The 27662-nt window shown below is 45.6% G+C and overlaps 1 protein-coding gene across 14 annotated transcripts in view; it reads right to left on the bottom strand.

Annotated features, from left to right (window-relative positions):
- Positions 1 to 7767: 7767 nt before the first annotated feature.
- Positions 7768 to 27662, bottom strand: part of INPP4A (inositol polyphosphate-4-phosphatase type I A) — a 144743-nt gene continuing 124848 nt past the window's right edge. For 8 of the 14 annotated variants that reach the window (XM_021671760.2, XM_064371462.1, XM_021671764.2 and 5 more), the window contains 3 exons: positions 24184 to 24296; positions 20003 to 20157; positions 13140 to 15646 (listed from right to left, as the gene is read on the bottom strand). In XM_021671760.2, coding sequence (XP_021527435.2) covers positions 15466 to 15646; positions 20003 to 20157; positions 24184 to 24296 — 449 coding nt within the window. In that variant the 3' untranslated portion in view covers positions 13140 to 15465. Of the gene's footprint in view, positions 10433 to 13139; positions 15647 to 20002; positions 20158 to 24183; positions 24297 to 27662 lie in introns of those variants that run through there. The other 6 variants (XM_064371463.1, XM_021671766.2, XM_021671763.2 and 3 more) reach the window with 2 other exon arrangements.

Genomic DNA, 27662 nt, shown 5'->3' with positions numbered 1-27662 from the left:
ACCTCTGTGGTTCACTGGAGTTAAAGCAATCAGGGTGTTGTACAGCTGACTTGAGTTTTTTTTTTTTTTGAGACGGAGTTTCGCTCTTGTTACCCAGGCTGGAGTGCAATGGCCCGATCTCGGCTCACCGCAACCTCCACCTCCTGGGTTCAGGCAATTCTCCTGCCTCAGCCTCCTGAGTAGCTGGGATTACAGGCACGCGCCACTGTGCCCAGCTAATTTTTTTTTGTATTTTTAGTAGAGACGGGGTTTCACCATGTTGACCAGGATGGTCTTGATCTCTTGACCTCGTGATCCACCCGCCTTGGCCTCCCAAAGTGCTGGGATTACAGGCTTGAGCCACCGCGCCCGGCCTGATTTGAGTTTTTAAAGAAGGTTTTACTAAAAAGTGAGAATTCCACACCAGCATGGCTCATTGTTGCCGAATATCACAAAAGTCTGTTGTGTGTACTCCTTTTCACTGGGAAAGGAACAATAATGGTTTTTCCCACTGTATACATATTCAAGTGATATGACTTTTTATTAATAAAATTAAATAAGAAACTCTAAAATATATATTATAAAGCCCTGTCATCTTTGTTGTTTAGTAACAGGTTTATTGAGCTTTACTTGGAGAAATACACGTACCATAAAATTCACCCTGAAACTTACCAATTCAGTGGTTTTTATTACATCTACAGAGTTATGCAACCATCACCACTAATCCCAGAACATTTGCATCACTCCAGAGAGCAGCCTGTACCCATTAGCAGTCACTTCTTTTCCCCTTCAGCCTCTAAAAGCCACTAATATACTTTTTATATAACACGTAGCCTTTTGTGACTGGCTTCTTTCACTTACCATGTTTTCAAGGCTCATCCACACACAGAATTTATCTGTTCTTCATTACCTTTTATTTGTGAATAATACTCCATAGCAGATGTACCACATTTACCCACTCATCAGTTGGCAGACTTTGCTGTGTTTCCACTTTTGGGCTGTTATGACTAATGCTATGAACAATGGTGAACAAATTTTGCATGGACATATGTTTCCTTGAGAGTGGAATTACAGGGTCATATAATTCAAACTTTTTTTTTTTTTTTGAGACAGGGTCTCTGCTGTTGCCCAGAGTGCAGTAGCATGATCACAGCTCTCTGGAACCTCAAGCCTCCTGAGTAGCTGGGACCACAGTTGTATCCCACTACACCCGGCTGTTTTGTCCCCATGTGGCCCAGGCTAGTCTCAAACTCCTGGGCTCAGGTGAGCCTCCCACCTCGGTCTCCCAAAGTGCTGGGATTACAGGTGTGGGCCACTGTTCCCAGCCCAACTTGAACATTTTGATGAACTACCGAAATTTTCCACTATGGCTGTACCATTTTACATTTCTACCAACAATCTTTGAGGGTTCCAATTTCTCCACATCACCAGCAGTTATTGTTCATCTGTTTGATTACAGCCATGGCTAATGATGTTTGAGCCTGTTTTCATGTGCTTATTGGCCATTTGTATGTCTTTGGAAAAATGTCTATTCAAGTCCTTAGTCCAGTTTCAAGTTCGGTTCTTTTTATTGTTGTAACAGTTCTTCATATGTTGTAGATACAAGTCAACTAAAGATAAGTGATTCACAAATTCTCCCAATTTGGGGTTTGTCTTTTTACTTTCTTGATGGTATCCTTTGAAGTATAATTTCTAATTTTGGCTAATTACAATTTATTTTTGTCTTTGCTACATCTAAGACACTACTGCCTAATCTCGGCTTTATTTTATCTTCATTCAAAAGTTTTATAGTTTTACCTCTTACATGTAAGTCTGTGATTCATTTTAAAAATAATTTTTCATGACTTTATTTGCAATATTTTAAAAATTTTAATTGTGGCAAAGTATATACAAAATTTACTATCTTAACCATTTTTAGTGTGCAGTTCAAAAGTGTTGAGTGCATTCACAATTATGCAACCAATCTCCTGAACTCTTTATCCCCAGAACCCCTCCACCTCTGTACCCTGACAGTCACCATTCTACTTTATGTCTCTATGAACTTTATTACCATAAGTGTTGTCTTTAACTGGCATATTTCATTTAGCATATGTCCTCAAGGTTCATCCATGTTGTAGTACGTATCAAAATTTCCTTCCTTTTTAAGGCCAAATAATATTCAATTGTACATATACAGCACATTTTGTTTATCTGCTCATCTGTCAATGGACACTTGGGTTGCTTGTACCTTTGGGTAATGTAAATAATGCTGCTGTGAACATGGGTGTACGGATATCTCTGAGACCCTGCTTTCAGCTCTTGTGGGTATATACCCACAAGTGGAATTGCTGGATCACATAGTTATCCTGTGTTTTTGAGTATCAGTCATACGGTTTTCCACAGCAGCCTAACAGTCTACAGTAGCAGCACACGAGGATTTCAATTTTTCCACATTCTTGCCTATACTTGTTATTTTCTGGTTTTCTGTTTGTTTTAAATAATGGCCATCCTAATAGGTGTGAAGTATCTCATTGTGATTTTATTTTGCATCTCCCTCATGATTAGTGATGTTAAACATAATTTCATGTACTTGTTGGCTATCTGTATATCTCTTTGGAGAGATGTCTCAAGTCATTTTGAATGGGTTAAATCAATTTCAGTCCCTTAAAATGGTTAAGGTGGTAGATGGGTATTAAAAAATAGGTTGTTTGCTCTTTTGTTGTTGAGTTGAAGTTACCTATATATTTTAGACGTTAACCTCTTATCAAATACATGATCTGCAAATATTTTCTCCCATTCTGCAGGCTGCCTTTTCATGTTGTTGTTGTTGATTGGGCTTTTGGTATCATACCCAAGTCACCGCCGACTACAGTGAAACTTCTCCCATTTTTTTCTTCTAGGAGTCAGAGTTTTAGCTTTTAGATTATGTCTTTGATCTATTTTGAATTAACTTTTGTCTATGGTGTGAGGATCTAGCTTCATTTTTTGGCTTAAGGATAGCTGGTTTTCCCAACACCATTTGTCAAAACGGTGTTCTTTCCCAGTCAAATGTCTTGTCATCCTACGGAAAACCATTTGACTATATATGCTGGGGCTTATTTCTGGACATGCTAGTCTGTTCTGTAGTTCTGTCTATATTTATGCCAGTGCCACATTATTTTGATTACTGTAGTGTAATAAGCTTTGAAATCAGAAGTATGTGACCTCCAGCTTTGTTGTTTTTCAAGATTGTTTTGGCTATTTGGGGTTCCTTGAGATTTGGTGTAAATCTTAGGATGGGTTTTTCTATTTCCGGAAAAAAAAAAAAATCAGTTGGGAATTTGATGGGGGGGACACTGAATCTGTAGATCACTTTTGGTAGTACGGTCATTCTGACAATATTAGGTATTTCAATCCATGTACACAAGGTATCTTTCCATTTACTGGTGTCCTTAATTTCTTTTCAGCAAAATTTTGTAGTTTTCAATATACAAGACTTTTGCCTCCTTTTTGATGCTACTGTACATATAACTGTTTCCTTAATTTCCTCTGGAGGTTCTTCAACAATGCTGAGTTTTAACATTTAATTTTTACTGTTAAACATAACCAGTATACTGAAAAGTGAACAGGATATTTGTATGTTAAGAACCAAGTAACCTGTCCTGTACCTGGCCATCCAGATCAAGATAACATTGCCTGAACCCCTTCTAATTTTAGCCTTTTTTCAGAGACCCTTGCACTTGCCCCTTTACCTTAAAATGGTAACTTTACCTTTACCACTCTGTGGTTTGCCTTCTCCTTTCACCTTCTGAATTTGGCTCCTTGTGATGTGTTTAGCCTAACTGATTATATAGAGAAAAGTAGTGTGGTCCAGTGCAGAATAAGAAGGATTTCAGTTGAACACTACATAACCACCATTCGTTCATCTGTTTATTTAACAAACTTTAGCTCCTTCACAGCAGGAATTATACTTGCTCTTATGACTACAGAGGGGACTGACACAGTAGACAGGATATGCATGATAGAATCGTCATAGTCAACACCGAAGGAGAGGAACTTTTTTTGCAAGGGCCAACTTCATTTGTGGGGAGAAATCACCATAGAGGAAGGTGTACCTGAGACCAGCCTTACAGGAGGGTAAGGATGCTCAGGAGAGGTCTAGACCCGAGGGGACTGACAAAGACCAGGCCTATAGGCGCATGGATTGAAATTATGGGATGGTTCTCAAGAGATACAGGTCTCAGTAGCTGATGGGATGTCGGGGAGAAAATGAGCCCAAAGTCGTCTATTAAGAGGGAGACTCAGCCAGCCTGGAGGAGGAGAGGCATGAGCACACTGTTTGAGATGTCTGCAAGACAGGCAAAATGACGGGCACAGTGCTTGGATGTGTAGGTAATCTGGACCCTGGGGGAGACTCTGGGATGGACCTAGAAGCTTAGAAGTCACTATCATATAAGTGACCATTTATTCAACAGGAATGTGTAAGATTTTTCAGGAAGAGCATCTTAACTGAGAAAGTTATGGATGCAATCCAGGAGAACAGCATACCGTTAGTGGCAGGTGGTGGGCGACAGCAAACCTGAGAGTGAGGAGGGATGGTCAGAGACATAGGAGAACCAGGATAGAGTCAGGCCACAGACCCCAAGGGAGGGCCAGGTGTCCAGGAGGAGGAGGCAGTGAAGTGCTGTGTATATCTATATCCATCTAACACAGGCATCCTCTTCGGAACCACTGAGTTTCCTACCCTGTCTTCTCAGCTTTTTCTGTTATGTCGGACAAGAGAGTGTGAAAGACCTGCTTGGACCAGCCTGCAAGGCCAGTGGTGGCCTGGTGCAGGAAGAAGTCATGGCAGGAAGAAGATAGGGATCTAGAAAGTATGGGTGTTCTGAGCCTATACCCTGGAAGCCCTGTCATAGCCTGGAGAGCAATAGCTAATAAAAACAAGACCAAGCAACTCTGTTTGCCTACTGTTGGCACAGGATGGCGGCGGGGGTGGGTGGCATAGTATCGAGGGCACAGCCTCAGGCTGGAGAAGCTTCCCTGGTGCCCCCGGCAAGGGAGGGAGTGCCTGTGCAGGCCAACTCACAGGATCCCACTACACTGCAGAGCACGGTGAAGTCCCCACCAGCTCTCCCTACTTAAAAGTCACCATTTGGCCACCAGACAATCGTAGACTGGTCCTGGGGCTGATGTCCACTGTGCTGGTTGGTACCCATACCTATGGTTAGTGTTGGCAAGGCATCAGGAGGTCAATTGCAGCCAGGGCCCCTACTGGGAGCAGAGATCTGCTAAACACAAGTTTCCATCTCTACAACCCACCTCTCTCTCCATCCAGAAACTGAGCTGCTGGTGCTCACTGGAATGAAAGATCTTTTTGGTCAGCATACACCTCTCAGAAAGGGATGCTATTCTGCTTTTTTTCTTGTCTTCCTGATTTCAAATACTGGATTTTATCCACTGTAAATTCAATTACTTCCTACTTTTGAAAATACTCAGAATCTCTGAGAAAAGAGTATTTTAACAAGTGTAAAACCATCAGGGATCCCAATAAGCCAGCTCTGCCCCTCTTTGGAGGCCCTCATGGGTAGCCTGGGGCCAGGTCAGGCAGACTGAGCTGTTTCCTGCCGCTCACCTCTCTCCAACCTGCCTTGACCCCCTTGGTTCTATCATCACTGCCATCCCTGCAGGCTCCACAGGGAACCTGTGCTTCTGGGCTGGGGTTCTGTGCACAGCAGAGCAGTGCCCTCTCTATAACTTACGGAAAACCAGCCCTTAAGAGGGCTTGTATAGGAGGACATTTTGGGGAAAAAGTGACAAGAAAAAGAGTTTGTCTATCTCCAAATGCAGAGTTCTGTGAGGGCCTGCCTGCCAGAAGGAAGTGCTGGTCTTGGAAGAGTCATCCCAGGAGCACGATGCGACATGAGGCCAATTCCTTCTGTCCATGTGTTCCCAACACCCCTACACACAGAACAGCTCTTCTCCCCCAGGCCTGAGAAAAGAGAAATGCTGGCAGCCCTTTAGAGTGACCAAAGAGGTCACACTGCCTGCTCAGAGAGATCCATTGCTCATTACCACAACATGAACAACACTCGATGCTGCTGAGGATACTGTGAGAAGCTTCTATTCAAAAATGGTGCCAACGTGCTGTGTGATGTTGGTAAAGAATAGAGGAAGGTTACCCAGTAGAACAACTACAATGAAGTAATGTCCCCCCACCAGCTAATCATTTCTGCTCTCTAAAAAATCACAAATCGAGAAGCTCCAACCCCCAACCCCTCTTACCTTCCTCCAGTGCAAAGCCTCCCTGAGACAACTCCCCTAGATCTAGGCAGCCGGACGGTGCCAAGTCATCTACTAAGCAGAGGCTCAACAGGAAACCAAAGCGCAGCGCCCAAATGTGCGGAAGGAGGGTGGGAAGAAGCTCACGGTGGCTGATGTCTGGGCGTCCTGACATGTCTTCTCCTTGGCTTAACTTTAAAGAGAAGCAAAATTACGCCTGGCCTTGAGGGATTCCCTCTGACCTTAGCAAACTCTAAGCACGACACAGGACTTACACCAAGATGATTCCAGATGGACTGATCTAAATGTAGGACTGAAACCATAAAAAACATAGAAATAAGAATAGGTAAATGCTGAAAACATAATCCTGGGACATGAGTGTGAAGGCAGAAACTATTAATAATATTAAACTGAGCACAGGCCATGCACCAAGCAAGGTGCCAGTGAGCACTTTAGTCCAGCCCCTCATCGTGCACATGCAGCCATACCACTGTGCCCACAAGGACATGGCTGCCCCATAAGTGCCACCTTCTGTGGTGAAGCCAGGACTCAATTTCAGAATAAGCATCAAAATGAAAGACAGGTGTACGTGACTACATAAACATTTGAAATATTGTATACCCCCTACCACAGACCAAAGGACAGCTGACAAATAGGTTAAAAAGTGTGCAACATATGACATGGGTTAATACATTGTATATTAATAACAATCTATATGAAAAAGACCAATGCTCCAATGAAGTCACAAAAATAGAAATATCATAAAGGTATAAAAGATGTTCAGTGTTCACAGTAATCAAGGAAATGGACGTTGAACTGAGGTGCACTGGCCCCATCAATGAGAATAAAGGGAATAGGCATGTTACAGGTGGTAGCTTAAATTTCTGGGAGTTTGACAATACTAAAAACTCCAAGAGTTAAACATTTCAATCATCCTTTAATTGTACATTTCCAGTGAGGGGAATTTTTCCAAGGGTGATCATGGGTCATGTATGCCTAGAAGGCAAAATAGTGATGCAAGAGGCAGTCCTGGTGATGATGAACAGTGCCAATATTAATACAAGTGGAACTGCATTTTGGCAAGTCATACGATGAGGACTGGGCTACCCACAGAGATGATGTGATCCATGTTCACAGGTGGGAAGGTAACAACAATGGCTACCATTTACAAACACTTACTTCAAGGCACGTCGCACGTACCTTATGAGGAAGGTACCGCTGTTATCCACACTTTGCACACGAGGAAATGGAGGCTTGGAGAGGTTAAGCAACTTGCTCAAGAGTCACCAGCAGTGAGGGGCAGAACCAAGATTGGGACCTGTGTCTCTGTGTGCTCCCAAAGTCCATGCTGTTAACTTCAACCCTGCTGCCCCTCTGCTTCAAATTAGGCAGAAACAAGCATATAAAATGGAAGTCTCCCATGGTCCCACGTTTACAAACATATGCATTCAGCACCTGAGCACTCAACGCAATGCCCAACAACAATGGTCCAGTCATAGGCTGGTCACATAGAACTAGTCCTCTTAATAGGATGAATCAGTCAAGACCAAATTTAATATCTTGTCAGTTATTTATTATTTGTCATTTTAAAGACCAGCACATTTACAGCATACATGGCTTTGAATGACTAAGAATATATAAAACAGTAACTGTATGTTTATATATATATTAATACTGCCCAAAACAAATAAATAAAGGTATCATAATGCACTAAGCTTGGCAAATACAATTGTGTAGGGACAAAACTGTATTATACAATATTTTTACATCTTTAAATGAAACTAAAGGCAACTGTGCTCTGTAGGAGCTCTGACAGAATCCAGATTACATTCCCAGTTTTCCATAGATCTCATTTCTTTTTAAATGGGGAGGCTTTATAAGGAACATTGGACGGAACCTCTATTTTACGGTAACTTGTAAAACTGCCTTCCCTGCACATTTGAAAACTCAAAGCTCCTACAGAAGAGAGGAGCTACTTGCCTCCAAGGCTGTGTAACACACTCATCCTGCAAGCGCTGGAAGTGTGTGATGCCACCGGAAGCCCAGTAACAATGCCTTCTGAGAGAATACTGAAACCTGAACCTTTTCTATATGATTTGCCAAGTCTTACAGTTTTATGGTGACCCATTACATAAAGCAAAAATTGGGAAAATAATTCATATAAAGGTGCCACATGTAAAACTCCTGACAGATGATCAACATTTGCTATATTCCCTTTGATAAGTGCAGATATTTAATGCTCTTCAGACAAAAAAGATCTGAAAACTATGTGGGTAATATTGATTTTTTAAAAAAGCAAGGAGATTTTTTAAAAGTTAAAATGAGAAAATATGGAACTAAAAATTTACAAATTAAATGAGGTGGTGGAGAGGTGAAAGGCCAAATCAGCCATATTGAAAATGAACTGTCTGTGAACAGAGACTGACACTTAAAAAGGAGAATGTGACACCAGCAGCAGCCACCTGTGCAGTGGGTTTGGTGGGCAGGAGTTTCTCTGCCTCCCGCCTGCCATAGTGAACCCAGCTTTGAGGGAGCAGCTGAGAGCTGCATCCTTGTTAAACTGTCCTCCACAGACATTTTCCTCCCTGCAGGCACCGGGAGACAGCAGGCTCTGCTTGCATGCTGACTTCTGAGTAGGAGGGGATCTGGAAGGTCACCCAGTTCTACCCCTACCTGATGCCCACCCCCTCTGTGTTCCTGCCAATAAGTAGTCCTCCCCATGCTTAGCACCCTTGCCCCAAGTTTGTTACATGTTTCTAAAGAAACCAGAAGAATCTCTAGGCTTTTAGACATAAGAATTTCTAGAGGTTCACAAATCATTACGATCAGCATCATTAATATGTGCCATATAGATTTCTTTTACAACCTTTTCAAGAACATGTAAACATCATAAACAGAATCAATAAAACATATAAACTCCTAAGAAAAAAACTCTGCTATGTGCAGATAAGACTCATCATCATCTTATAAAAGATGACCAGACAAAATTTTCTATGAAATTCCTAAGTTTTATGGCCCATAAATCTCTTTCAAAATCTCATTTAAGGAGATAATTTCAACTGTTTCTCAATAGTCATCTTACATAACAGAATGAGAATAAGAAAGTAACAATTATTACAAATCTAAAAATAAGACACTTTTATCAGACACTCAAACACGATTGTACTGTCTTTTAGAAGAAGATGTATTGGAAATCCTGCAAGAAAATTCTTTTCTTTAAATATTTAGGTTTCTACTATCTCTATGGTCATAAATTCCCCATGAGAGTGTGACATGCCACATCCGAAGCCCTAGATTTACAGCTAGGGAAGAAAGGGAGATGTGCCCTGTGGGCGTGGGAGAGCCTAGACAGGGAGCTTCAGAGAACAGGAGACAGGCTAAAGGGACCTTACTGCTGGCTTTGTGTCTCCAAGCAGACTCCCAGTTCTCTAACTCATGAGGGACAAAAAATAGAGTGGCCCCAACTGTGTGGGCTTCCTTTGGAGGTGTTACTTTCTAATAAAGTCTTATCTCCAGTTAATTTATCAATCTTTCTTTCAGCTTCTTCAGGTGGTGCTGTAAATAGGGTAATTCACTAGAACCCTTTATTCTCACTGTATGAGATAGTGCTAGCTTCTTTCCCCAAATAACATTTAACATTTATTGGTCTGCCTAGGATCCAATTATTTATTATTTATTGTTTTACATTCATACTTGTACAAAGTGGATTGTAATTCAATGATCACTTTTGAGTTACTCTGCAGAAAAATAAGTGAGCAAGTTGGCATTTTGATTCATATAGATCTGTGTAGTTACAGCGAAAGGCTATTTAAATGGGCAGTCGTTACTATCCACATTATCGAGCCAAACATTACCTCCTATTGATTCCAATGGTAAAAAACAAAAACAAAAACAAAAAACCCCAAAACCAAAAAACATGCTCCATAGATTCTTTAGTGAAAAATTTTCTTTTTTAAAAAAACAAAAACAAAAACAAAACAAAAAATAAAAACCAATCCTTCAGGTCTTCTTGAAGAAGTCATATATGACACTAGAGGGTACCCACATTTATTATGTAACAGCTAATTAGAGGAAACCGTGTGTTCATGTTTCAACTTTTCCGTAAGTCCCTTCGGGAGGCCTGTAATGCTTGGGGAAAGCCTTCAGCTGCAGGGAATTAAATGCATATTTGCGACTTCCAACATTCTTCATTGTATTTTCTCTTCGACAACCCTCACTGGGGAAAAAACAAGCACAAGAAATGACAGCAGTAAAAAAGGAAAAAAGAAAAGACTTAAACTAAGATGAAATGAACTGATCATTTTCATAACATTAAAAAAAAAAGATTAATTTAAATGGGTGCCGGACTCATTTACAACAAATACATACGTAAAATGGCAGGTTTCTGAACAAGGCAATTAAGAAGCACAGAGATGGACACATGCTGCATGGGGCTGTGAGCTGTGCATTCCTAAAAGCAGCACTGTATCTAAGTAGAAGCAAACTTTTTAAAAGTGAATGAATGACTTCATGTAGCTCATGTCTAAGTCATTTGGGGTTCTATCGTAACTTGTGGTTCAAAGGTTATCTTACATAGCAAATTAAGTGGAAAGAGAAATATTACTACTCTTACTAAAGCTGCACTTTAGTAAGCTTTAATGAGCTGCACTTTTCTATATTAGCAAGAGCTGTAATCACATTGAAATTCAAAATGTTGACTTTCCTTGCAGAATTCAACATGTAGCAAAGGCATGTGGCTGGGAAGGCTGTTCCGATCTGCTGGGTGCCAGGTAATCCAATGGGCTCATGCACTGTCTGCAGACCAGCCTGGCAATCAGGGCTGGAATGTCATGAAGGAGGGACCTCACTGAGATCTGGTAGCAGCCAGCAGCCCTTCCACAGGTGGGCTGCCCTCATGTGTTCCCTCTTGCACAAGTGCCACTGAGCCAATGAGAGCCCACAGGTACCCTTCCCTAGAGAACTCACTACCAGCATCATCCCCAGCTGCATTTGATGGAGGGTTGCTATGGCAATCCGGGAGAGAGGCAAAAACAAACGCTGCATGGGAGGATGAGTAGCCAGGTGTCCTCACCTGCTTAGTGAGTGCATCCAGGGAGTTCTCTGGGAAATGTTCAGGTGTAGACAGAAAACTAATCGGCAAAAGTGACTTTATACATAAATGACTTCCCACAGCACAGTATAACTTGATAGTTGTATACTGTTCTAAGACTAGCAATGAAATCAACTAGTTATCAAATTTAGTACAAAATTCCTTTTATGAGAGGCAAAATTTGCAGTTAGCAAGAAACAGTGATTTTTTTAAAAATTCAAATTGTATGAAGATCATCATGTCATGCACTTTAAAAAAATATCAGTGGCAATTGCTCAAGCCTTTTAAAGTGAAAATGACAGTCTCATCAAGAACATGTAAAATACTTTAGGTAAGACAGTAATTTTTATTCAAAAGCTAAGCTCTGATAGTTTAGAAAAGTATCCACCTGGTTGTTGTAACTAATTTGGTAACTTGGATATGCTTTCTTGTCACAGAGCCTCAAGGCCTCAGCTGAGCTGAGGTGTCATCTGAGCTGAACACCCAGGCCACAGAAGCAGGCCCCCTGGAGTAACAATCATGTTTGCCAAACATTCAGTAATCAAAAATATACTTCCACTTAAAGCAGAAGCTATAGGTTTCTATGCACAGTTAATCTCCTTTAATCTTTGGAAACTCTTACATTAATGAACTGCTTCATATATGGCTTCTCCATTTATATAGAAATGTACAAACTGCTTAAAAACCACCTATCACTAGTAAATGCTAAACTGCCGTGAGGAGCGAGGCAGAATAATTTGTGAACTTTGACATTATCTTTTTTTACATCTTAAAGGAGCTAATGCCTAGTTTAGTTGGCTGAATACATTAGACATGAAGTTATAATAAAGATTGTACTTTCATTTCAACGTAGTTTTCAAATCAGATTTTCTTTTCTTTCCCAAAAATGTCTGAATTTACATAATCTGGCTGATGCGGCTGATCCACATGCCGACACTGTCATCCCACTGTCTGTGCCGACAAGCTGGCAAGAGGGTCTGGGACGAGGTATGCAGAGGTGGTGAGGACGGCCTGTGCTAACTGGGGCTTCCTGTCGCAGAGGCCAGCCTGCTGCCCTAAGGCAGAACACCTCCACTGATCACACTGGCTGCGTACTTTTTAGGAGTCAATGGCACCTGTAGAGAAGGTCTTAGATTTTAGCAAGAGGGACTTACTTGTTTCAAAACTCCATGATTACTTTTATTATATCGATAAATTATTTCTTTTCAAGGGCATCCATTTTTGAAATGAAAATTAAAATGGAAACCCCAAATGACAGATAATTTTAGGGAATCTTCTAGTTTGCCAGTTCCAGTAGGATTTTCCATTTAAGAACTCATCTGCAGGCATCAGTATCTAAGTGATTCTATGGCCAAGCATGGGTTAGTGGCTGCTACTCCTGTCACTTTGTGGAGGGAGAATAGGCCATTGTGTTAAAATCTCTCCTGGAACCAAGCCTTAGGCATAAAGGTGACTGTCACACTAGTTGAAAAAACTTAACACAACAATTTTATAAGATCATTCAAAGAGAATGACTCTTGATTATGGTTTCCCTAACTTCAGAAAGCTGGTTTAATCCTGAACACCTAGAGCTGGTATCACCAGTGCCTCAGCACTACTTCTGTACATGCAGCTATAACCATCACTAAGTGTCAATGACCCCTTTCTTGAATCATCTCCCCACCTTTGTTTCATCCTGCTTATCTCTTACTAAAGCAGGTAAGATTTTGAAAACGTACTTGGCCTGATTTCATGAGGAAAAGGCCTTAGTGACATTAAAATTCAGCATAAAGGGAGAGCAACTGAGTTTCTTTTCTCAAATACTTTAAGTTTTAAAAAGCCAAAACCAACCCACCGCCTAGGCTAATCTCACGGTGTCCTTTTGGTAGCTCTCCAACTGCACAGGCAGCATACTGATTTTCACCCAGCCCCTGGAGGAGAGAAACAAAGAACTTTATCTTTTTCCCTTTGGTATCATTTCTCTCTCAGCCCAAGGGCTAAGTCCACACGGGCAGAAAGGTGTGGTGACAATCAAGGATCAGGTGGTGGTGTCCTTGAGGCCCCCTGGGAGTGGCTCCTCGGCTGACCACAGCTTCTCTGTGCTATGGGGCAGGGTCCTGGGAGGGGCCCCTGGAGGGTGCCACAGAAGCATCCTTGAGCCCTGGGACAGGGAGGAATGCTGTCTGCAGTCAGAGGGCCTCCCTCTGTGCATGGCCTCTGCCCAGCCACTAGCCCTGCCGCGGAGGTGGGAGTGAGCACCAGTCACCACTGCAGTCAGTGGAACTGCACTACCAGTAGCAGGACCTGGAAGCTGTGTAATGGGAACTGAATGAGGCTGTGGACTCTGCTTTCTCACTTTCAAATAAAGCAAACAAGATGGTATTAGTTGAAGTGCATGCCTCAATGTGAAAGAGGGAAAGTGGCAAACATACCTTGCAAATAATCACAGGCTGGACAGGACACTAAGGACAGTAGCCCAAGGACTACTGTCATGCTGCCACAGCTTACACCACCCATAAGCTGGCATTTGGTGAGAGACTCCCTACTGAAGGATGACAAGAGCTATGCCGTAACAGCCACCTCATTTATTTTAGAAGAGACAAGTGAACATGCTGCACTTGGAGAGGCGTGGATTCACCTACGGGGTGACACACAGGTGACACCCGCCCCAGGGAGTCTGCAGTGCTCAGATGGTCTTCCACTTTAGAATGTAAAGTGTTGAGTCTAGCATTTGCCAATCATTGCTAACTGCTTCTATGATTCTTAGAACCCAGACTCTGAGCTGATACCAAATGAGAGAAAGCCAGACTCTGAGCTGAAACCAAATGAGAGAAAGCCCAGAGTAAGGTCTGGAGTCCTGCAGAGAGAATGAAGAGAGGTCACCGCCTTTTGTGGTGGATTGGGTTTCTGGGCATGCATGGGTGCCAAGGTTCTGGAAGAGCAAGCTTTTCTAAACTCATTCCCATTTTTCTGGACTGGTTAAAAAAAAATCCTCTTTATAGACTACAGTGTATGGGGAACCAACTGAAGACAGAAAGTGGGGCCACAGTATAATATGAACTGGAAGACAGAGAAGCTGCTGACTGTCCTGCACAGGGTGTGGGGATTTTTTCCTTATTTATTTGGTTACCTTTACAGGTGTCCAATAACCCTCTGCCCCACATAGGTGTTAAGGTTACACTTCATCGCATTGCAGGGCATGCCACATTAGGACTGAAGGGCACCAGCAGAAACCAGAGCACCCCGTTGCTCTCACAGCTCTACCCGTCGCAACTGCCCAAAAGTCAAGGATCTTTTTTTTTTGCAATTTCTCTTTGATTTTTTTTTTCATTATCAACCATATTTGATTAGTAAGAGAGAAAAGATGTTAGAACTTTAATCTGCAATTAAGGATACCATTTTTTAAATGAAAAATGCTGTTTTAAAATAAATAAAAAGATATAACGTTAACAGCCTTTGGTTACTATATGCATTAATTCCTAGAACCAGTTGAATGATCCTTACAGAGTTAGATAACCTATTGGTCTGTGTCTGAGTTGGTACAGTATACTATTGTATTCACAGCTTTGTGTCATCCTTAATTGGAAATAATAAACATAAGCAAGGAAGTCTTAGGATTTTGCAAACTGTTTGCTACTGTAATTCAGGGACTACGCTTTGAAATGAAAGCAGAAAATACATGTCCTATTAGATAGGTTTATCTAGATGAGCCAGTTATAAAGCATCTATCTTTTTCTTTTCATTTGTCATCAAAAGGAAAGGAAGGGTTAACAGTATACTTAAAGAATAGTATCAAATATACAAATTCTCTTCAAACAGAAATACTTTTTTTTGGAAACAGGGCACGTGAGAAGTACAGGTGATAGATACTTGTACGTCGGAAGGTAGAGACGTGGTACAAGGAATTCCAGGCCAGCTAAACGATGCAGTGACAGGGCACCGTAAGAACATGTTACAAGCACTGAAGATGCTACAGGAGCTAAACAAACAAGTCCTCTTGGTGAAATAATTTGGCAGATATTTACAGTTCAGAAGAACAAAACATCAAAATGTAAGGCATGAAATATCTCTTGGCAGACCACGCTTTGACACATTCCTTCTGTCCAGTTAGGTACACGGTGGCTGGACATGTTCTGGCACTTTTGTTTTTCTTGTGACTTATTAATTTTTCATAATAATATTCATTTGCAACGCAATTTGGTCACCAGGTATGCTATGCTCAGAAAGAGCCACACAATCAGTAAATTGGGGCTCAGAGCTAATAAAGGAATGGAACAGAGGAGGCTGGGGTCTAGCCTTAAGTCTCGGATGGGCACCAGGCCGCTCAAGTTCTTCTGGGTGACTACCTCCCGTGTTCCAATGCTGTGAAAAGGAAAAAGTTTGGGAGAAAGAAAAAGAAAAAAGGAAAGGAAAGAAAATAAAGAAAAAAAGAGAGACACATGCGATGGATTTTATCAAAAAGTATGAGATAAAGGAGAGAACCAAAGATAAGGTTAAAAAAAAATGAAATGAAGCCACAATAGAAAGAAAAGATGAAATGCAGAAACAGGTATGAGAGGAAGACCAAAACAAAACCAGCACAGTTACAGGAAAAAAGGAGAGAAAGAGAAGTGAAAATAAGAAAAAATACTGCAATCTACTGAAAATAAACACATGTAGGTTGAACGAATGGTTTTCCATGTTCACTCTCTCGGCTGGCCAAGCACAACTCCATGCTGCCCGGCCATGCTCCCACATGCTGCACACACAGGGATTTCTGAGAAGCAAGCTGAACATGAAGAACCATTGGGGATTTGACCTTCTCACAGATGCCTGAGCAGTGGGTGGCACAAAGGATTTGGCCAAAGCTGCCTCTTGATCAACCACACAAATGAAAACCATCTACCTCAGGTACCAACCAACCAAGTGCAGAGCCCTCGCCAGCCCCACCTCGGGTTCCGGGCTCAGCAGTGGCAGGCATGAACGACTGCTGTCTCCATCTTTGCAAGTTATGGTTCTACGAGCATCCCCAAGGGTGGAATCCAACCAACACCACACTGAAAATTTGGGTCTTCTTCCCCCTTTTGGTGCTACAGAAAAACTGCACTGAGGTGAGATGGTACCTAGAGTCACACGACTCTGGAAGCACATTCATGTCCACAGTGACACAGAATCGAGGCCTGAGGACACAGCAGGCGGCTTGTGAAGGGTCCACTCGGGAGATGGGGAGGCAGGAGGCCCAGGGTTCCTCTTCACACAGGGCCCCCCCAGCTCTCCCGGAGGAGCCCCGAAGCCCCGATGGCCCTGCTGGAATGTGCCGTTCTGAGAGGGCACAATTCCCAAGTTGCGGAGCACTGACCCACTGCCACATTCCCTGCCAGGAGAGGCTGATGAGGCCCTGTGGCTATTCAGCAAGGCCCACTTCAAGGGGTTCAGCCCCAGGACTGGGGACATGGACACCCCAGTGGCCAAGTATGTGAATCTCTTCCCAACTCCATGTTCAGTGGTACCACATTGGAAGCTTGAAACAGGCCCTGGTAGAAGCGTTTATGCCACAGAAATTGGCAAACATTACAGATCAGGGCTTTTGGAGAGAGAGCTGGTAGCTGAACATTTACATCATAGCACTGGCCACCGTTCACCCTGGGCCTCCAGGCTAAAGCCTGGTGCCAGCTTGGCCCCAACCCCATACCCCCACCTGCATACTCTACTCTTCTGTCTGATAAGATGCAAGCCAGAAAGTCAGGAACCAAATGTCCTCCTCCACTCACAGACATGGTGGACGTTTATGCTGCCTCCTGGAGCTCTCGTCTAAACTGCAGGTACTCTGCACCCCAGCAGCCAGAGCTGCTAGCTTGTGACTCAGCCACCTCGGCTTGCAGCCGCCTAAACAGGTACATGTCTTTCCTTCATGGGATCATAGAGAAAACAGAAGTCACATTAAAACAAATGCCTGTGGCAAGAGCCTCAGATCTTAAGGGTCAGCTCAAGGCGGCAGTGAGCTGTGTCCCCGGGGCTGCTGCGAGAATTCTGGGACAGGCACGGGTAAAGTAGGATTGAGCTTTGTTTTTATAACTTCTTAAAAAATTATTAAAGTAATACGTTTACTGTAGAGATTTCAAAAAATAAATGTATAAGCAACTTAAAAAGACACCCATAATTGGAGGCAGGAGTGGGGTTTAGAGAGGTAGAGGGCGGTGTGGAGGGAATGGCGCCTGTTCCCATGGGAGGAAGGGCCTTCCCTTTGCTAGGCCTCAGGACCCTTACCAGTAATGTGGAGAAACAACAGCGCTTACAGCTTCAGAAGCCTCCCAAGAGTAACAGGAAAGACAGCACCCCGGCTCGGGCAGTGTCCTGAGCACTCTGGGACACTGGACAGGAGAGTGGCTACTGTGGGGACCATTTGGTGATCTGTACTAAAATTATTCAAAAGCCTTACAAAGGTGCACACTTTTTAACCTAAGGTAATGTGGCTAGGAGAATATATAAAGATATTCACTGCACCTTTGATTAAAATGCTGGAAAACCATATACAGCTTAAATATTCAGTGACAGCAAATTGGATAAATTATAGTGTGTAAAAAGTAGCTGGGCGTGGTGGCTCACTCCTGTAATCCCAGCACTATGGGAGGTGGATCACCTGAGGTCAGGAGTTTGAGACCAGCCTGGCCAACATGGCGAAACCCCTCTCTACTAAAAATACAAAAAATTAGCCAGGTATGGTGGCAGGTGCCTGTAATCCCAACTAATCATGAGGCTGAGGCAGGAGAATTGCTTGAACTCGGGAGGCAGAGGTTGCAGCGAGCCAAGATCATACCACTGCACTCCAGCCTGGGTGAGAGAGCAAGACTCTGTCTCAAAAAAAAAAAGTGATAAAGTCTACATTTATTAACCTAAAAAATGCTCACAAGACTGTTAATTGCAAATATAATTGCATTTGTTTGTGCACGTGGGTGTTTTTGTTCTGTGTAATTCAGGGACTGGTTAGACCACGTGTACGTACTGACACCCATATGCATGTACGCATGTCTCTGTCTCAGAGAGTATGTATCCGAATGTTAGCAGGGCTACCTATTCATAGTAGGAAGCTGGGGGATTCTGTGTGGGGAGGGTTGTGAAGAACTAGTGTAGGTTCTTATCTGTATTTTCTAATTTTCCTACAAGGATTTTCAATTCCTTAGGTGTTTAAAAGTTATAAAAAGTGCTTTGTGCACTGTGCATTTTAACAGTTGTAACTGTAACAGCTGTCCTCAGCACACAAACCAAGTGGGCTAGGGGCAGGCAGGCAGGGCACTGTGGGTCTGGGCTCAGTGACAGGCCTGCCATCATACTGTGGCTCTCCATGGAGCCACTCTGTCCCTGGTCTCCTGAAGCCTTTGTGTTCAGAGGTGGTCAGAATGAATGTTTTCGCTGAACTTGTTCAACAGCCCAAGAACAGGGCAGAGGTCTCTGCATGGACTGTGTGCCTAACTTGAGGTGCCGGCTCCTGACTGGCCCTGATCCTGTTCCTTGTTGCCACAACCGCAGATACCTGTCCACTTTGTTCTTTCTTCACTGGCAGCTCACCAAAGTGTCCCCTCCCACCACTGTGCAGCTAACGGGCATAGGCGCAGCCGCTGTCCCTCAGCACCAGGGTCACACTGGACATCAGGCCTGAAGGGCACTAAGGCTCCTGGAGAGCAGGCCCTTGCCCCAGAGCAGGGGTCTTTGAATCTCCATTGCTTCCCTGAGCCTGGGCAGAGGGATGGCAAGCTTTAACAGAGAAGTTGAGATGAATTTGGAAAGACAAAACAGGACAAAATGATTCCATTTTTACAAAATGCGCTTATCAAGAGGCAGGAGCTCACATGTCGCTTTGTGCATTATTGTGAGAAGGTCAAACGGCAGAAACATACAGAAAGGATAAGAGAATTGAACACTTTAAATAATTTGGTGAGAGGACAAATGATACAGAACATTCAGTAGAAGTGACCGTTGGAAATGAGACTTTAACAGCATTGGTGACTACATCGAAGGAGACGGGAAACCAGGTTTCTTATCCTTTCTTTTGGTATGTGAGGAAGGGGGCTGCCCAGCAGTGCCTGAAACAAGGCATCGATCAACAGTAGACACTTTTAGTTCCAGGTTTCATTCTGCAAACACGCCTGCTGCCTCAGAATCAGAACATCATTAGGGTGAGGTTGCCAGGGCACACTGACAGCTGTCACAATAAAACACTCATTTGACACTTTGCTCATAAGAGCAAATTGTGTGGACTGCTAGAGAAGCAGCGGAGCAGACCAGTGCAACCTGCAGACGCGTTGCTTCACTCAAGTTTGGAAATGTACAGATATTGATATATACACAACAGCAAGAGCAGATGCCTGCTGAGAAAGCACTGGCCCTAAGTCACACCCACAGCCAGGCAGGTGGCCAAGGGGGCACCGCATGTCACGGCTGCATCCCAGCTTCCCATTTAGCTGCCTGACCCCTGGCTTGCCCACCAGTCTAACAGTTTTCCCAGGAGTCCTGCTTAGAAAGTCCTTCTAGCTCTTCCCCCCGCACCTTATGTTACAAGAGAACCCTGTCTGAATTTGATAGTGCCAATGGTTTGACTGGTTTGTCAAACTCGAGTGTGAGGGCTGGCGTCAAGGGGATCATGCAGGGTAGGCCCCGTGGGCAGACGCGCAGGGTACCAGCTCATCTGCAGTTTACACGGGCTGGGGCAGGCGGGGCGCGCAGTCTGGCTACAGCACTCACCTGCGCATGCACTCCAGGGCCTGGGTGAAGACCTGTGGGGCCATGCCGTGCTCGTGCTGCAGGATCAGGCACTGCTCCAGTGTCACTGACATGGCCGTACGGTCCTTGGCACTCTTGCAGCTGGTGAACCGGACCCCATTAAGGCGACGGCAGATCTGCCAACAGAAACATGGGTCATACTTAGGAGGCGAGGCTTCCCAGAAAGGCAGCACCCTCGACACACAGGAGAGGCTCCCAACTGGCCCAGCAAGGGCACAAACAGGAACTCAACACCCAGGCCTGGCCAGACATTTCAACTGTGTTCCCCAACTCCATGCCCTGCCAGAGCTGGTAACAGAAACCAAGTCACTTACAGACACCAGCCCTTTTGGGGACCTGCTGCCTGTGGGCCTACTGTTGTCCCTACCACCCTCTATGTGGCCTGCCTTCTCCCACAGGACACTCTATCGTGTCTGCTGTCCCCTTCCAAACCATGCCTGGGCCCTCTTGTCATGTTCAGCTCTTCACTGCTGATCCCTGAGGGAAAGAGGGTGACAAAGATGACCCACTCGGGAAGCCAGAGCCACTTTCAGGATGCCCACAGTCCCAGGCCAGGTCTCCCTGAAAGGCAGGGGACAGACCTACTATCTCTACTCTCCTCCTTCACATACACAGACAGGAGCAACTCAGAAGTTCCACTGCCCTTTGGCCACCTCCTGACCACCAGACCGTACAGGCCTCTTCCCGCCATCCTCTCCTGGTTGCGGAGTTAATACCAGCACACTTCCCTCCTCACAACTGAACGGCTCACAGAGTAGGGGACTGGGAAAAGGCCACTTGAGTGCACCTCCTCTCCCCTTGGGGAGATTTCAGGGCATTTTCCCTGCACGACTAGATACAATCCTAAGCACACAGTCACCAAATCCAGTAAGCTCTGAAACAAAATAATTTTTTTTTTGTAAATTTGTGGCAGTCTCATTTCGCAGCATAACCAGACCTGAGCTGATATGAGACCACTTACAATCTTTACTTTTTATGTAAATATTCATACTTTTCAGTGTGGCAATAATATGAGTTTGATTGTAGAGTGCTGCCCCAGGCTTCCTGGGGATGTGAAATCCTATATGTATACCATGGTACACATATGCGATGTGCACCGTATTACTTACATATAAGAACACCGACTGTGTACCATAGTACTTTCTAAAATCTGAAAACCTGTGCATTCCAAAACATCTGGCCACAGGAGCTTCAGATAAACGACTATGCACCTTATCAGATACTGCACTATGACAGCAAGGCTGGTATTTAATGAAACATCATCCAAGTGGTATGATGGTGGGCTCCAGGTATCTGTTGTATGCCAGGAAAATATCAGTGTCTTGTCAACTCCTGAAGATGGCACAAAACCTGCTTGTCAGGCCAGCAAAGCCAAAGAGCATGCCAGTCACTAGCAGGATCACCAGTAGACATGAATATGGTACAATGCTAAGAACCTTGTCCAGGGAGAGACAAAACAGAAAAGACCCATTGTTCAGGCAAGACAATCAGAGGGAAAATAGGCTTCTTTTGAGAACAGACCAAAAGAAAGAAAAAAAGAAAAAGCAACAGACCCTAAGCAGATAAGCAGACCCTAAACTAATGTAACAAAGAGTAAATTAATCAAATTTGTAAAGTTGTAACTGACAAAGCAAGAGTGAACTTGGTATATGCACTAAATTCTGGGGGCTGTAGAGTACATGACCCAAACACATGGCGGAAGCTGGAACTATAGGTTTCAAAAAGCTTTAAATTCATAGGTCCTGCATCCAGAGCTAATGGGAGGGTCTGAAAGGCAGGCAGGGGTGGCCAGTGATGCACCCTTGCCCAAGAGGGCACTGCAGTGCCAGGCTCCCATCCCAGAAGGCCATCAGCCACTTCTGGTGCACTGCTGGGTCTCCTCATCCATGAGATATGGGCTTAGACCTGACTAAAGATATTCCAGCTATTTAGCCAGGGACCCTTTGTTCACACACACAAACAAAAAGAAATAGGAGCCAGAAAAAGAGAGCAGCTCTGATCAAATTGGGGATGGAAAGACTCAGTGCCTGAGTGGCTGGCACTGCTGCCCCACAACCACTTATCCCCAGGGGATGCCTGGGGTTTGGTGGACAACATGAGAATGGATACAGCAGAGGGTCTCTGAGAGACTTCCGCCTCTACACTCATGCTTGTATACCTTGAGATCTCTATTGGGAACAAAAAATACAGGACTTGATGGACAGCTTTTCTGGATGGTCAAGTGTCCCTATACTTAATGATTTTTCTATTATATGGTAATAGACAAGAAGAACCACAGTTCCCAAACAAGGTATGCACAAGGTCTCTGCATTGCACGTATGTAAAACTGCCTGTGTGTTTATTCTAAGGAGAATGAATCAGTGAGTACACATCCCCCACCACTGTTCAGAGACCTAGCTGTGTGACCCTCTGCGTTCTTTCGGGGTGGGGTTTTTTTTGTTGTTCTTGTTTGTTTGCTTGGTTTTGTTTGTTTTTTCTTTTTTGAGATGGAGTCTTGCTCTGTCACCCAGGCTGGAGTGCAGTGGTGCAATCTCAGCTCACTGCAACTTCCACCTCCCAGGTTCAAGCGATTTTCCTGCCTCAGCCTCCAAGTAGCTGAAATTACAGGTACCCACCAACACGCCTGGCTAATTTTTGTATTTTTAGTAGAGACAGAGTTTCACCATGTTGGCCAGGCTGGTCTCGAACTCCTGACCTCAGGTGATTCACCTGCCTTGACCTTCCAAAGTGCTGGGATTACAGGCGTGAGCCATCACACATGGCCACCCTCTGTATTCTTCATGTTATGTGGGAAAGGCTTGCTCTTCATACGAAATCTCTTAAGGTACTTAGGTAAAAGGCTATCACAGCCTAGGCAGGGAGGTTTAGCAACCCCCCCAGAAAAAATAAAAGTAGTAAGCCCCTCTGCTCTGCTGCAGAGACCCCCAATGCCACATGAGGCCCCAAAACAAAGAGGATACCTGAAAAATGAGGCCTGAGAAACCTGCCGAACTTCCTGTCACTTGGTGCTTCAAAATGTGTTCTGTTATAATGAAAGATTTAGAGGGCAGCCTGGCCCAGAGAGGGGAGACCTGCAGATTGAGCCATCCCATGCTTTCCATGAGGACAAAGTCTGAACAGCTGAGGCACTCGAAAAATGAAGGGGAATGTTCACTCTTTAAAGTTTAATTCAACAGAACGGTATCAGTAGCCATAACTGTTAACAAACCCAGAATGTGGGGCATGTTCAAAAAGTGTGGCTTCAGGAAGCCAGGCTTGAACATAGGACTAATAACCAACCTGAAGTGGCGGCCAAGCACCGTGAGCAGCTGAGACCGTCTGCTGCTGTGGAAGAGACTTGGGGCTGAGAGAGCACCTTCCTGACTAGAAGGAGAGGCATGCTTCAGAGTGAGCTGCTCGGGGAAGCTGTGGAGGGCTGACCCTCTGCTGCTCGGGCTCTGCGGTGAGGCATGGTGGCTGAGGTGTCGTGGGCAGTGTAGTGCCACCTCCTTCCTGGGCTCACCATCCCTCTCCTAGGGCCCAGGCAGGGAGCAGGAACACCACTGGGGGCTATGTGTGCCCAAGTTCCAGTGCTGGGCAGGTTTTGCTGCTGTGGAGAAGAATTAACCTCACCCCTCTTTAAGGGTGAGTGAACAACCAGCTATGAAATTGCTCTGATACCCAGGCTCAGAGCAGCAGCTTGGAATCCTAAGTATATATAAACTTAGGAGAAAATATGAGCAGGGTAAGTGCTTGGGAAAATGAGATCAGAAGCACAATGTACAATAAAGATGGCTTAAAGAGACCTGAAAGGTCACATGGCCTCCTTCTGACGCTATTAAAAGATGCAGTAGATAGTGGGTTTCAGCTGGTATCGATGGCCAGGCTTCTGAGGGTGACAACTGTCATCAGCCTGGCTACTAAATGCCTCAAGGGATGGACTGTGTCAAGCTTTTCAGAATTCAGACAGCCTCAAAGGAACGGACTCTGTGAACTGTTCAGTCTCTTCCAGAGCTTTAGAATGTACTCAGTGACTCCTTCTTCTACCAGTATGGAGAGATCTGCTCTCCTCCTGAGATTCTACTTTGTAATGTTCCTGTCTGACCTTTGGTAGTGGGCATAGCAATAGCCTCCTTTTCTCCCTTTCCTCTCTGTAACAGTACCTCAGCAGCTTGCCAGAGAATGTCGACGTTCTTATTCTTCCTGGCATGCACGTTCTGACCCAGAAACCGTAGCAGCTCTGGCAGGCACGTCTGACTGCGAGACCGAGGCAGGCCTGGAAGAGAAAAGGAGTCCGTGGGAGTGGGTGCTGCACCCAGGAACTCCCCCCGACAGAGGGAGCCCACCCAAGTGAGCTGCTGTGGCACAAACTGGTAAAATGACAAGTTTCCAGTTGAAGACAGGATGGAGGTGTTTGGGGATAAGACTTGGCTGCTGATGTGGTGAGCACTTAATTTCTTTCACTGCCATTTTAGTGCTACCTTCAAAGGACAATTCCTTCAGCTCTTCTGAGGGACTGGGAATGGCCACCAAATCACCTACAGGACTCCTTGTAAATACCCATTGCCTCCTGCACCCCTCCCACATGAGGGAGTTAGGAGGGAGTGAGGGAGATCCAGATGGTCTTCAAAACTTCCCCAGGATGGAGGAAACTGGGGCAGTGGGTCTGGGCCATCAGGCAGGCCTGGAAACCTTGGGAGGGATCTGGAAAGCACAGCCTCCTCCAGGGGGCCCTTGGCCCACACTGCCCCTGCTTGCGCATCCTAACAGCTCCTCCTCAACTCTGGCAGTCTCCAGGCCCTTCCAGGACCCCTTGGGCCTGAAGATCCATCAGATCACCTTACCGAGAAACCCCAGACAAAACTGAGAAAAAAATCAACCACTACCAAAAGGTACTCTGGGATTTTCAAACACTGGGATTACCAAGGACAAAGAGAAGAGCCTAAAGGTCATGGCTAAGTAAAACAGCCACAGCACTGAAATCCCCAAAGCCAAACTAAGTACGTGGCATTTGGGATCTAACTGCACACCTGGTTTCCACCAAACAGCCTTGCCCTGGTGTACACAGGTCCTGTGCTAATTACTTCACGTTGCTGCTGAGTGCTCTGCACCACACCCGTCAGGGGACAGAGCAGAGACAGAGAGACAGAAAGCCAGCATCAGCCCAGACGGAAGCTGTGGGACCCCAGAGGAGGGGAGCCTAGCTGGGTCAGGACATTCGCCCTCTGGCGGAGACAGCATCATCTCACCTGTGGCTTCACATCTGCACTGTGGCTTCTTGCTAGCTGCCCCTGCAGTCCCTACTTTAATGAATACCTGTCCACTGAGGAACCATGCAAAGTTTGGGGATATTCAGCTGGTGGGCTCCATCTCCTCAGCCTCATAGACCAGCCATCCTCCTGGGGGGAAGGGTACCTGGCTGCATCTGCCCCAGCTTCCTGGGTCATAGTCTAGTCAGTTGGCTCCTGCCTGTGCGGTCCAGCCTGGCTGCTCTGCTTCCGGAGGCCTTGCCCATCCTGGGCCTTCACTGTCTATGGCTTCCCAAGCCCTGGGGACTGCCCAGCTGCCAAGGCGCTGGGCACAAATTCCCCCTTCCTACTTACTGCAGCCGCTCACCACTCCCACTCCTCCCGGCCTCAGTGCATGCCCCCTACTCCCTCCCTGCTCACCTTGTGGCTCCCTGGCCAGCTCTGCGGGTAGGCCCATCCTCTCCCCTACAGCAGTCAGAAAATAAGATGCTGGCTGGGCTTGGCCCAGCTCCTGGGGAGACTTGCCCTCCATGCCTCAGTTTCCTCATCTGCCAAGTGGGTGTGAAACCGATGCCTATTTCCCAGGGCTGCTGCAGGGATCAGATTAGAGAATCCACATAAAGTGGGTAGTAGGGGGTCCGGCTTGCAGCAAGTGTGGACAAATTGGCTGTGTGAACTCCGATCCCTGCTGAAGAGTGTAAGGACATCTTCTTAACAGCTCCACTGCAGACGGCACTGACGGTCTTCAGCTGCCAAGTCCTCGCAGGACCTTGACTTAATGTCATGTTTATCACCCTGGCTGTGGCACACAGGGACCACCTGGGGAGTTATGCCCAGGCCCTGCCCACCACACTCTGGAGTAGGGCCCAGGCATCTGTATTTTTCCAGGCTCTCTGCATCTGTGCCAGTTACTTCCGCTCCCCTCAAGGCCCCGGTTTCATGCTCACCTCTCATGTTGAATAAACAAGAACACCTGTTTTACTGAGGAAACAGGCCACCCGACCTGAGCATCTGGTATTTCCTCCATTCATATCCCTACCTTCTCTATTCCTTCCTTCCCTCCCTGCAAAGGCACCCTCTGCCTGCCCGCTCCAGGGCCTGGTCTATGACTCTGCTGTCCTCTTGCATCTTCCAGTCCTGTGAGTTCTCTGGTTCCTTCCCTCAGGCCTTTAAACACTCCCATGTCCCCTGCATCTCTAAGGTATGTCCCACCTGCCCACTGCCCCATCCCTCAAGTCACTGACAGTCTTTGGGACAGAGTGGTCCATTCCAAAGTAGTGCCATTTCGTCACCCCTTGACCCCTGGCCCAGCCCCCACCACAGTGAGACTGTCCGGGAGAGATCACCAGCAGCTCCTCATCCACACATCCAGAGTCCAGCAGCACCCCACACCCTCCAGGCTCCTGCCTCCTTCCTGCTAGTCTGTGATGCTCTCTCTGGCCTTCTGTTGAGTCCCTTTTTCCTCTCTGTCCTCAGAAGCAAGGGCCCCTCCAGATGCTGTTCCAGTCCCTTCTCATCTTGCCACTCAGTGGCCTCAACCATAAAAGGGCTCTGCTCTGTGGCTTCACATCGGCACTCCTCATGCGTCATTTGCCCATGTCTTCAGCTCAGCCTGGGCTAGTGCTGAGCTCATCCTCCCCTGCAGCCCTGTGTCTCTCTCGTCAGTGGGGTGGCCCTTGCTGCTGCTGCCAATTCCAGCATCCTCGCCCAGCGCCAGATCCGTCAGCTCTCCCAGCAGGCATAGCCCTTATCTCCCCAGTGTTGCATGTGGCCACGGAGGAGCGCATCTTCAGCCCAAACCCTCCTAATGGCTCGTCTCTCTCTCTACACCCACTGTCACTACCAGGCTGGAGTCAGAGTGAAACGACATCTTATCTGAAGTGTCACAGCCTCACTCTGGCCATCAGTGGCTTGCCTCCCCTCTTCCAATCCAATCACACACTCTTGTTAGATAAATCTGCGAAGAGGCAGCTTTTTTCCCACTGCTTCCCTGCTGAACACCACTGAAGCCACAGACTCCCTGGCCCAGCCCCGGAGTGTTTGGCTTCAGTCTCTCCTAGCAGGATGGCTTCAACCACAATCCAAGCACATGGGCTTCTGAGCCAGGCACCCCTTTATTCATCTGGACATGGATCGTAACACCAACCCATAGGGCTGTTGTGGTTCAGTGTGGAAGTGTGTATAGAGCCCAGCCCGGTGCCTGGCACATGTGTGACCTGTGAAGGTTCACCAGCATTACTGTTTGACTATCTCTAAACTCTAAGGTCTACCGTACAGGATGCAGATGAAGCCTGCCCAATTCAAAGCCCAGCGAACATGGGTTCCCTCTTTGGAAACTCCCATCAGAGGACAGTAGTGTAACGCAGTGGGGATGACACCTTCGGCTGCGTGGT

Source organism: Aotus nancymaae, unplaced genomic scaffold (assembly GCF_030222135.1).
Source record: "Aotus nancymaae isolate 86718 unplaced genomic scaffold, 86718_ANA_hifiasm-v0.15.2.pri h1tg000131l, whole genome shotgun sequence".
NCBI lineage: Eukaryota > Metazoa > Chordata > Mammalia > Primates > Aotidae > Aotus > Aotus nancymaae.
This window is presented reverse-complemented; position numbering and strand designations above follow the sequence as displayed.